This window comes from Rhamphochromis sp. 'chilingali' (assembly GCF_963969265.1).
Source record: "Rhamphochromis sp. 'chilingali' genome assembly, chromosome: 3".
NCBI classification, from domain to species: domain Eukaryota; kingdom Metazoa; phylum Chordata; class Actinopteri; order Cichliformes; family Cichlidae; genus Rhamphochromis; species Rhamphochromis sp. 'chilingali'.
The window spans coordinates 38,598,550-38,611,570 of NC_137931.1; the positions used below are offsets into that span (position 1 = coordinate 38,598,550).

The window sequence follows — 13,021 nt, forward strand, 5'->3', positions numbered from 1 at the left end:
ATCATACAGATCCAAGAGTAGAAAACCCCCCAGTTTTAAACAGAGCACTAAGAGCTGCCTATAGCCTGAGCCTTGCACTGACAGAGATTACTTGTACTTGTTTCATATGAGCATTGCGATAGCAGTATATGTATGACAGAATATCCACTTTTTTCTGATATTCATAGTATACAACGGGTAAAATATTTAACATGTCACCAATTTTGTAAGTGCTACTGACATGAACCAGATGTCGGTAACAACCAATCCAGTCCACACATGAAAAGAAATCAAACCACAGATGTCCATAAATTAGGTGTAATAATAACACATGAAGCAAGGGAGGCGCAAAAAGGCATGGAAAGTCATGACGCCTGCTGAAATCCATCAGTGATTAGAAAGAAATCCTGCCACTTAGTGCAAATTAATATCAGCTGGTTGAGTCCCAACTGATGGACTATAAGAAGGTGTCTCATTACCAAGGTGTCACACAAAAAAATCTCATGATGGGTAAAACAAATGAGCTCTCTCAAGACCTTTGCAACTTATTGTTGCAAAACATACTGAGGGCATTGGTTACAGAAGAAACTTTCTAAACTACTAAAGGTTCCAATGAGCATTGTTGGGGTCATAATGTGGAAGTGGAAAGAACATCATTTCACCATAAACATACCATGAATCAACTATGACCAGGTGCTCCCTGCAAAATTTCAGACAGAGGAGTAAAAAGAATTATCAGTCGAGTTGTCCAAGAGTTACAGAAAGACCTGGAAACAGCAGGTGTAATTGTTTTCAAGAAAACTATAAGTAACACACTCAACCAAAACATTTTACCTCCACCTCCAACACTGGTTGAAAAAGAGTACGGCACACACACACACACACACACACACACACACACACACACACACACACACACACACACACACACACACACACACACACAGCAATTTTTTTTATAGTTGATGTCAAATTATTTTAAACTCACTGGGATTTATTGATATTTATCAAAATGATAAAGCACTATGAGCTAGGTGTATATAATATTTTGTCCACCACTAATGACATTAATGGCAGTGGAAAAACTTCTGCAACCAACTTTACTATAATTTAATGGAGTGTCTCTCACAATAGCGTCCAATATGACCAAAGAGCTGAGTCAGAACCTCTCTGGCACAGTCTTAAGACAAACTGAATATGATAAGCTTTATAAATGAGATTTATTGCAGAGTTTCTGTGTTGGAAAAGATTATAGTTCGATAGGTGTATCTAACTGGCAACACAGCCTGGCTTAAGGACTGTGTTTTTCTAAACTCAGTCATGTTAAAAATTGCTTTATTTCATGAATGCATTATGACATATTTCACCAAATGTGTCTAGCAAAAGTTTTGCCTGCTCAACAAAGTAAGGGAAAAAACAGAGACAGCCAACTGCAGACTGGAGTCATGCAAACTTGCAAAAATAAAAATTGGATTCTGCAGTTTAACCTCTGTACTGTTATGCTTTAGACAGGATGTGGAGAAGTGGTTAGTGCAGTGTGAACGAGGACATCTGAACTTCAGATCCTCACGGCCAGATGTGCAGTATGTGCTTAATGTGTCATTTGACTAAATGCTTTATTTTTTTCCTATGATCGTATCCTCATACTCACAATCAGCAACTAAAAAGGCAGATGCTTTTGACAATTTTAACACCAACATGACCACCTAAACAGAACACAAAATCATCAAATCATAAAAAGGTATGAATTATTATGCCGCACAAGCACAGAACATAAAACTTGTTGCTGTCACTGGCACCCGTCGTGCAGACATCTCTGCTGTGTTACGACCCACGGTGCTAAAAGCTCAGAGAGATCACAACTGCACACATGAAAGACACAGCATCTTAAATAACTCAGAACAAAAGCAAAACAACAAAACAGTAGGGTGGAGAAGATGGAGACTTATAGCTGGAGATTGTGAGAAGGGGGAATGTATATAAGCAGTCCTCTCCTCCTCCTCGGGCCCCTTCATCCCTCCCCCCGCTCATAATTAGCGGTTCGGCGTCGCTGCTCGTTTTGGGTTACTTTTATTCCTTGCCCCATTTCCATGAAAACAGCAGTGGGACAAACAGACCCACATGTGTCTCTAAATGCAGCGAGAACAATAGTAGACAAAAAGTGGGGTGTATGAGTTCACTCCAGATGAAAGCTAGAGTGGGAAAACACAGGAATTAGTGAGGTTTTCGCTCACATGTTTTCAAATTGAGTTCTCGTATTGGATAAAATGCAGCGTGGAGGGCTGGAACAGCTTAATTTTGGCCTTGGTTGGTATACACCATGACAGTTAGTGGAAACTTTTCAAGAACGCTCTGCAGGCATTGTGAAATGCACTGTTGTCCAATAGCCAACATGTTTTAGTTATTTCTGCAAATTCAATGCATTTATGTAATGTGTAGCTCATTTAAAATACTTATACTTACCTTTGTGTCACTTGTATCTAGCAGCTATTTGGGCAGTGGTTTCTATTTGTCATAATTCTACTAAACATATCCAGTGTTTTGGCAAATGTTCTAAGGCATTTCAAACAAATTCATTAACAAATATTTCATCAGCGTGTACTTCTTCAAGTTGGCCATTCTGGTTCCAGTGTCTTACAGGCTGTTTCAGCACATGGCTACAGTTCTTTTTTACTGCAGGACCAGATACTCCCCTTCTACTCCAGATAAAAACCAAGATATCGTCAGACACATTTGTACGAATGAAGTCCAATTGTTTAAAAAATTGAAAACTAAAGGGTTAGAGGTGGAAAAAGATGGACACTTGGATGAAACAGAATATCTAAACTAAGAAAGAAAACACTAATAATATGGAATGAGGGGAAAGGAGGACATTTAACCATCACCAGATTCCACTCCAGCAGAGAGCCTGGGGGGTATTTCCCTATTCTTTGCACCCCTATGTCAATCATGTTACAAGGCAAGCAGAGAGATTGTTTCCCTCCACAGGTGAGTTTCATTTCTAGCTCATACAAGATCAGTCCAAGAACAACAAAAGGCAACCTTCCTAAACACACGCACGCACACACACACACACACACACACACACAGAAGGGAAGCTGTGCAGCATGCAGTTTTTCATCTCCATAGCGCCTAACAAATGCAAATACCAGCTCAATTTGAAAGCTGAGCTCTAAACCAGACACAGCAAGTGTTGTCACAACCTATAAACACTGAACCATTTAAAGTTGGAGAGGACTGGGTTCTGTACGCTCTGGCTGCTCAAATCAAACTAAATGCCCACTTCTAAAGAACAGGCTCGCACAACACTGAGATGACGCTGGACTTAATCAAATCAACAAATAAAGCCTTCCTCTAGAGTCAGAGGTCTCTGTAACATCACACAGGTCGTTTGTGCTCTTATTGCTAACATGACATATCTATTTGACACATTAGTTTCCAAACACAGTCAGAGGTGGAAACCCTCTCTTGGTTCATAATAAAGACAAGTCTGACCCTGTCACAGATAAACGTATGAAATGAATCGGTGAACTTCACCTGACCATCCACTCAAACCATTTGGATCCAAACCTTTCAGCTTTGCATTACACATGGAGCAGTGCCTGGGGAGGTATACGTAATTAATGACAGAGAAGGGATGGCAACAGTCTGTCTCTGATTGACCTGGTTTGACCCTCACCGCTTAGTTGCCATAGTGATTGGTCAGTCTCGTTCCCTATGGGTGACTGGGCAATTCCCTGGGGCCACAAGGTAGCCCACAGAACGGGCATGAGGTAACAAAGTGTTGGGGGCAGAGGAAAGAAAATTGTGCAGACTGGTGTCTCACAATTACACTCTGAAACAAAGAGAGGTTCTAGTCGAGAAGGTGGGCAACATCATTTCAAGGGCCACACTGGCTAAGAAAAAGTGAAGGACCACATAATGGAAATGTGAACTGAAACATGACAACCATAATGCTGAGTACTGTTAAGCTCCATGAATTTCAATGCATGTTAATTTAGGCTGAATATATATTATATATTATAATATAATAGGGCAGCAGCACTATAATAAGTTGGTTAGCACATTGCCCTATAAAAAGAAGGTCCTAAATTTGACTCCATCATCTGACGGGGGCCTTTCTGTATGGAGTCTGCATCTCCCAGTGTTTGTGCGGGTTCTCTCTGGGTATTCTAGCTTCCTCCCACAGTCCAAAGACACGCACTTAGTTGGATTAGGTTGTCGGTCCCTCTGTGTTAGCTCTATGTCAGATTGGCAACCTGTCCAGAGTGTGCAGGTATCAGATTTAATTGTTAAGCTAACTTAAACTCTAATATAACTGCAGTAACAGACTTGGATATGCAACAAATCTGACAAGTTCATTTTTATGCATTTATTTACAGTTTGTTATCGATAATCCCTTTAATAGAATGAATGACATCATAGTGTGATACTATACAACCTGAAACATCCTAAAACTACATCACATTTGTTATTTGACTTAAGTTACTGTATCTACAGCTGATTTGTGGCTTATTAAGACATTGACATGGCTTGCAACTACAGAACACATTAATTCGCCTTCATTCCTTTTTGCTTGTTTGAAAATTAATGTAGCCAGGGTAACATTAACCCCTGGCTAATATCCTATAATAAAGTCTCAAGTTGAGTATTTATGCTGTGGCCATCTTGGTGCATGAAACACGACGTGATGGGATGATCTACACTCTTTGGTTGATGACTTGTGATTGATGAGTTGTTAGCTAATGATCATATCCTGGATGATCCTCCATTATGTCTCTAATAATTACTATAATTGTTTGCTATCATACATCCTTTATACTGTCTTAATACAGTCTTTGATTCTAATAAGATATTTATAAGCAATCTCACAAACTTGTGTCATTAAGCCTTTTGGGAGCAACTGGTCACATCTCTTTGCAAATTCATCACAATCTGTCTTAATGTCAATGTTAAAATACACAGCACAGAGCAGGCATGTTTACCCATTACCTGTGATCTGTAACACGTCATTACAGAAGAAGAATGCCAGACACTTAAGTAGAGGCATTTAGGCAGTGGTACAGATTCAGTTATTCACCTTGAGTTTTATTAATGTCTCTGGCTTTTATTGATTATGTTTCATGTTGTTTTCTTTTCCTTTTATGATACTGAGGGTGCGATTGAGATGGTAATGTGTAATTTACCCATGTTTGTCCTGGGCCTTGATTTTTATCACGACCAAAGTGGGAAGATTGTGTTTGTTTAATGGCTCACAAGTCAGAGCATTCACCTTTACTGAACTTATGCACAAGCCTGCATGATTAAAGACAAGCTGAGAATGCAAGAACTAGCAGTGAGGTTTATCGTCCGATTGCTGACGATGCTTTTTCCCATTAACTGACCAATAACAATAAATCTTCAATCTGATGAAACTCTTTCATCTACTTTTAGTTAAACAGTATCCAAAGAGGACAGTCAAAGGTCCTGGAATGTTCTTCTGTCTCTATTTCAAATAAGAGAAATTAACACAAAGACGTATGTCCTGTGGGCTCTGACCTTCCCTGGCCTGTGCTCAGCAGGTAGTGACAAATGACCTGATAGTAAATCTGTCCTGAGGTGGAGCTTTTCTACAGCGAACACAGAGCCTGTTTGTGACAACAGGAAGTTGAGACAATCTCACCAGAATAAGCACATTAAGGGATGCACACGCATGAATGGTTGCACGCACACATAGCTGTGCACACACGCACCTGCTTACAAGAACATCTGGATATAGTTTCAGATGCACAAAACCATGGGAAAAAAATGGAACACCAACAATGAGCAGTGACACGTAAAACTGAAGGCAGAGTCTGTGTGCCAGTCTCAGGAATATAAAGGTACGATGCGGTTCGTTGCTCGGATCCATCTGGGACAGTGGGTCATTGTTGGGCCTCTTGCAAACCCCCGCCATCTTCCCTAATGGTCAGCTTTTTCTATGGTCTTCCCTGTTAACAATCCAAGGATGAATGCTGTGTATTGTGGGATTTTTCCCAGTCTGTGGTGTCTTTTTGGAGCATGCTCAAATGAAGTCTGACGCCAGAAGGCCAAGTCAGCAGACCACACTAACCTGATTCACCACGGATGGAGAGTGTTAGTGGAAGCTTTATGAGCCCCCCCCCTTACCTTCTGATCATGTTCCCTAGACCACCTCACCTAAACACTGCAAGATGACAGTGCACCTCAGCACAACAAATTTCGGGAATATCAAAAGTGTGCCTAAGTGGAGAGAGCAGTGTAAATGATCTTCAAGAAAGATCAACGATTTCAGCGCGATGAAAGTTTGGTCTGAGCAAGGGTGAGAAAAACGAGTTTCCTTTGGCCAACGCTGTGAAAAACATTCTGCAGAAACCTCAAAACACACACACTCGTGGGGGAAAAAACTCAAGGCCACATGAAAAATCCTCCTGACATGAAGGGCTTTGAGTCTGCAGTTTAACAGGCGCAGTAAACAATAGAAACCAGAACAAAAGATATCCGCAGATGTACATATGTGACAGTGCAACTCTGCCTCGATACAGAGCGAGGGGCGCTTTAAGTAGAAGAGAAAATGTTCAGTATATCAAAACCTTATGAGACCATCTTATTCCCCACCTTTAAATTTTAGAGCGCTGCAGCGTTGTAATTCTACAGCTATTAACATCAAAGCAATAAAATTTCAGTTCAGTGGGCTGAGATATAGATTTAGTAGAAAGACGTAGAGCACTTAAAACGCAGCACATGCAAATGACTATTGAGCTGTGAAGTGAATGCAGCAAGGTCTAATATGAAGCAACTTGATTGAGCCTTCCTGTGTTACTTGATTTTCCAGGGGAGGCACAAACTGAACACAATTATAGCCAGCAGGATGGCGAGGCGATTAAGGATAAGTAATGCAGAAAGCCGGGTGAGTCAAGCACCTATCTGTCTGAAAGAAGAGAGGTAATGATAACAGGAAGTGAGATGAGTTGATTTTGCCCTCTGGCCTACCAACCCATCACCTCTGCTAAAAAGCCCCCCCCCCTCTATAAACAGACCTCTCTCTGCCTATTAAACAGATAGTACATTAAGGCTGAGCTGTGCAGAACAATGTAAACACAGCCGTCTCAGGATACTGGTGCTGGGAAGGGGGGGGGGGGGGAGGGGGGGGAGGGGGGGGGGGTTTGTTGGCTTGACATGGGGGCTATTCCTGGGTCTTCCTGGGAGTGATCATCATTGCTCTTCCCCCTTACTATAATCCTTTCCAACTAAACACAGGAAGGAAGAGATAGGTAAATAACTTGATCTTCCGATAAACTAATTTCTTTCCCACTCTACATTTTTATAAAGCTTGTTATGCTTGAAAATACAGAGGCGTGGACTTTAGTGGAGTACAGGAGTTCACATGGGCCATGTGAGCTTATGCTGTAGTGAGCCATATGTTTGTGGAACGCATCACAGAGAAACAGTAATCCTGCTCAAGACATATTTAAAAGGAAGCCTGATGAAGTTATAGAAAAAAATGGGTAAGGAAACAGGAGCTGAGAGACAAAGAGTCCACTTTGTAGAGAAACAGACAGGAGTTGATCCTGAACCTCCTGTGGTTTCTTCTGTGAGCAAATCTGCATTGCTCCAGGGCTAACAAACTCACAGAGAGGATAATACACGGGCTGGATGAGGGAGAATGTGGTACAGAAAGTGGATGGATGGGGAGACGGTCAGTCCAGGTCAGTACAGATGTGAGGCTGTTAAACAGTAGGGAACTAGAGGAGGTCAATGGTGGACATCTCAGGGCAGCACCCCGAAGTCATTCACACCCCTTTGTTACAATCTGGAGGAAAACAGAGAAAACAGCAGGGACACAGTGGTGACAGAACATAAGGGGGAATGTCTGGGATGTGGGGATAGTCTCCATACCCTGGGGAAAGGCCAATTACAGGCTTAAAGCCTCCTGCCTGTCTCTGGCATGCAGCTCAGATAAGATGAAAGTTACTTGGGACCAATATCAACATTTTTCCCCTCTGTCACCATAAGAAATGATGCAATCCAGATGTTGCATATATAACTGCATGAGCATACGTATTGTGGGTGCACTTTCTTACAGCTTTATATAAAAGGAGATGACATGGGTTTTTATTGTCAAACTACTAACATACTGCAGACCTGCAGGTTTGATTCTCTGCAGATCATTGTACATCCAAGAGTGTCAAGGGATAAAGGTTGAGGGTCACGAGTCTTTAGGGCAGAGCCCACTGACACTGTCCTGGGGGTTATTAATGGAGTGTTAGGGTCACCAGGCTCCACCCTGGCTATATAATAATTTATAACACAGACGTCACCAAATGCATAAACAAATAATAATTTAAAAAAAAAAACTATTCTGGACTTATCTTGATGAATTAACCATGCCTCATGGTGAACTGTAGGTTTTCAGTGTGCTTGCAGAATAATTTGTGGACGATTACGAAAGAGGGTCTCACAGGTTGGGCATTTTTAACTAAATTGTTTCTGTGGAAATATTGCACAAAAGCCCCATTTAAACAGATTTTAGGATAAGACTGATTCAACACTCTGTCAGCTCAAAAGACCCAACTAGGGAGCAGCTGCAATCAAAAAGTAGCCTTTTATGTAATTTTTCCTGAAATTTGCAGGTCAAACTCTCTGTTTAATCTTGATGACAGAAAATAATTACACTTCATCCTGGTGGTTAGCACTGTTGCCTCACAGCTAGAAGGTCCTGAGTTCAATTCCACCATCAGGCCAGGGTCTTTCTGTGTGGAGTTTGCATGTTCTCCCCGTGTTTGCGTGGGTTCTCCCCAGGTACTCCGGCTTCCTCCCACAGTCCAAAGACATGCAGTTAGTGGGGTTAGGTTAATTGGAAACACTAAATTGCCCATAGGTGTGAATGTGGGAGTGAATGTGAGTGCGACTGGTTGTCTCCTGTCTATGTGTTAGCCCTGTGACAGACTGGCGACCTTATGACAGCTGGGATAGGCTCCAGCGCCCCCCACGACCCTGAAAAAGGACAAGTGGAAGCGAATGGATGGATGGATTTTTTTCCAAATGATTTTGATAAAGAAAATGAAGGCTGACATCCCACTGAGGCACATACACTGACACTCACACCTGAGACTGAAGTCAGTATGGTGGGAATGGTGCAACTTGTGAGGGATATCTAGTATTAAGTCGGACCAATTCAGTTCATATTTGTAGTTGCTCAGATCCTGCCAACAAAAACCAACAGATACTTACATTTTCAATCTTATCTGAACTAATGAAATAATGGGGGTTATTTTTTTTTTTTCATATCCTGTACATAGAAGAGGTTTTACAATGTTATCTATCTGCCATAAAGTGATGTTAAGGGTACTGGTTTTGGATTCATAGCTCAGTTTTAGTCATATAAACACCATTTCAGACTACAACACAAACATGCAGCTAAAGCAGAGACAGCGATAAGAACCAGGCAACCAGTTTGAGTTACCCTTGGGAGATGGGGACATACAGCCGAGTGCAGCTTTCTGTCTGAGCAGCGCTGTGACCAGCAATAACTCTGAGTTTGAATGTTTGCAGAGGCATGCCCTGGTAATCCCAGCAGAGTAAAGCAACAGGCCGGGGTGAAAGAGGTTAGCTCCTCTCTATTGCACTGCTGTCATCACTTCCAAGTTCAGTGATGTGACAGACTAATCAACAGTAGACTGGACAGCACGCTATATAGAGACACTACGTACCTTAATAAAAATCGGTCTTTTAAAAAAATGAACTTGCAAAGTCTACTCTCCGTGGGAGGGATGTACAGTAGAAGTGTGCATGTTTAGTTTGGGAAGGCTGAGGTCCTGGCTGGGATGGTGATGGGAAGGTAAAGCAGTGAGTGTTCCTGGAAGTGGTGAAAGAGTGAGTCTGTTGAGTTTTGCCTTAGCTGCCCCACCCCTTCTAGCTTGCCTAGTACTACACATTCTGTGGACTGGAGAGCCTCCAAGCCTGTTCAATCTGAACCATTCAGATGAAACCCCAGTCTTATGTCAGACAGCCAGGGCCAAGAACAGTGAGGGAGGTATAAGAGCAGGCAGGGTGGCACTGCCAGCCAAGATGATATCTAGCTCACACATACGTAACAACTCTATTAAGGAGGTAATAAATCTGGTGGCAGTATAAATACTAAGTATCACACTAACCACATTTATTTCACAGTCCCACTAACATGCTGACCTCCAAAACCACATCTGTACCCTTTTCTGATTAACCTCCAAGCAGCAAGACCCTCACAAGTACTCTACAGCAGCTCAGGTCACATAGTGGATATTACGCAGCATCTTACACGACGTGTGTTTTTGAACCTTTATTTCACCAGAAATTGATATATTTGAGATATTAGAATCTCTTTTGTGTGCTTCTGTGTTTGTAGCCAACTTTTGGGAAAGGCATGAACTAGGCTAGGCCTTGAACTCATTGGTCCTTTGCCTCAGTTCGGTCACTGCCCATCCAAAGCCCCAGTGAACCACAGAGGTGTTGGCCTGAATGAAGTCACACTGTCCACCAGCAATGGAGCGTCCAGCTCTGGTCGGTCATACCCACAGCAGCCCTCACACACTCAGGCAGAGCAAACACATCCAGACTGCCAGGCAGAGCTGAAAGGCATTTCATCCCGCCATTTTATAGAGTAATTAACTTCTCTCTGACCATGTTGAGCAGAGGGGGAAAAAACGGACTCATACGAAGATTAAATAAACAGAGGGGGCACAGAGGACACACAACTCATTTCCCTTAATTCCTCAATAAAACTCAAGCCAGTTTTGATTGCAAACAACCCTCAAATCGCGCTCAAGGCCTGCTTGTGAGATTTGATTCTTGAAGAATGCAATTTTGAACTTGGGGCAAGTGCCACGTATCCTACACTGTTATTAACATAGTCACCATCAGCTTAATGAGACACAGTCACTTTAATGAAGTTAGTTCTCATAAGATACAACTAAAACTAAAAAAAAGTGTGGTGAGAAATTATCCAGGTATAGCAGACAACCATGGGGCAGTGGATCAAAGTGGGTTCATGAAGTAAATGGATAATGGAACAGTAAGCCCTAAAGTCTTCTTCCTTTATTAAGTAAAACAGGGATGGCCCCAGCTGAGGATGAAGGTTTATGAGGTTGTTTTCAAATTCTAATTTGGCATGGGGCATGGCTAAGAGCTTGTTTTGTTTTTCCGTGCTTTAGTTTAATAAGTTCCTAAATACTCGGCTGTCTTACTGCTTGCTTTACAGCTTCAGGAGTATAGAGCGACTCAATGAAAATACCAAGGTAAGAGAAGCAGGAAATGGCTTTGTATTAGTGAGCTCATAGCTTGGCGCCATTAAGATTGTGTGTTAGAAAGTACAGAACATGTACTAATCACTGCTGTGGAGGTGAATGAGTGATGACTGACTGTGCTCTCATTTTTGATTTATTCGTTATACTCCGCCTCCTTCCCCCGACTTATCCTGCGACCTTTAAAAACTCAAAGACACATGTACATGTGCCTCCACCATAAAAGACCTCCTGTAGATTCAAAGGCTCTACACGAAATCATGGCAATCTAGTGTTTTCTCCGTGTTTACTTGAACGGAATGTTTTCCCTACAAGCAAAACTGACCTTGTTTATGACAGAGAGGAATCTGTTTTTTCCTGTTGCTGTCAGTTTAACACAACATTCTTGCCACCATCTTGCTAACCACAAACACACACCTACCTCCTGTGCACTGGTAATAACATATTTACTAACAGGAGCGATGTTAATTAAAAATGCTAGCGAATATGCAGTTTTCCAGTTTAGTTAAAACTATCAGTGTCGCTTTATTTCAAGTTATTATCTAACATCGATATGTGTTGTTGAAGTTATTTCAGTCACACTTCTCACACTCTAAAAGAAAACTACTTTCATCTGAAATAGGCTACTGTGTTGCAGTTGAAGAGCTCAAAAATGTGTCAATCTGTCATAGGTGGTATCGCATTTTTAAGATGTTCACATCTCATTTAAAAAGGAAAACATCAAGTTTTCATCGGCTCTAGCACATATGGATAATAAGGCCGTGTAAGATGAGCGCGCACCTGCAGCAGCAGCCTCTCGAAGGCCAGACAGGAATCCCAGCGAGGCAGGCTTGGGTGTCGGAGAGTCTGGGCCGTGGCCAGGCCCAGCTGAAGCACCCCACAGTGACTCTCTAGCGCCCCTCTACTGCTCCGGAACAGCTGGATGTAGGAGCACAGCTGTTCGGGGGTCACACGGCCTGAAAGGAGGGAAGATGATACAGTTATCATCTAGCGAGCAATTTGGAGCCGTAAGAAAATAATCAATCAAAATCTGGCAAAGATCGTTGTATAAGGAAGGTTTACAGACGCCTTGACTTTTCCCACACGTTTTACAGCCTTAGGATGAAATTGTTCAAAATTAATTTCATCCAAACATAACGACAAAGTGAAAACAGAATTGTTGAAAGGTTTGCCAATTCATTAAAAAGAAAAATCTGAAATATTACATTGACATAAGTATTCAGAGCGCTTGCTGTATTTGGCTCAGGAGCCTCAGAACATGAAGTTATCAACTTTGATCGAATTCCCTCCTTCCTGATGTTTTAGGTGGAAGGAAGGAGACCTAAACCTGGTGGTTACTCACACTGAGCTACAAAGATTTGGGGTGAAGATGGGAGAAACTTTCGAAAGGGCAACTACCTTTGAAGCACTAAACTTTATGGCAGAGTGGACCCTCTACTCAGTAAAAGATGCGTCAAAGCTGGATTGTATTTTACAATAAAAAGGAATGAAAGGAATCCCACACTCTAAGCAACAAAACTTTGGAGCCCCGTGGTTATCGGTTTTTAGGGCGTAAAAACCCCCCAACATTCCACCATTTATAAAATCTCCTTGTCTTTATCATGAACCTCAAACTGAGACTTTGAATTCTAGCATTAGCCCACTTTCTTCTGGGTCACAACTACTATAAACCTTTCTGATGATGATTGATGATGATGACGATGACGACCATGAATTGGAGACACAATTTGTCATAAAATCATCCAAATCATTAAATACTGAGT

At 41.9% G+C, this 13,021-nt stretch overlaps 1 protein-coding gene across 1 annotated transcript in view; it reads right to left on the reverse strand.

Moving 5' to 3' along the window:
• The window catches only part of scfd2 (sec1 family domain containing 2), a 104,965-nt gene that overhangs the window by 71,901 nt on the left and 20,043 nt on the right, over positions 1 to 13,021 (reverse strand). Inside the window, exon 4 of the mRNA XM_080877558.1 lies at positions 12,039 to 12,214. Within this exon, the coding sequence (XP_080733684.1) occupies positions 12,039 to 12,214 (176 nt within the window). The remainder of the gene's footprint in view (positions 1 to 12,038; positions 12,215 to 13,021) is intronic.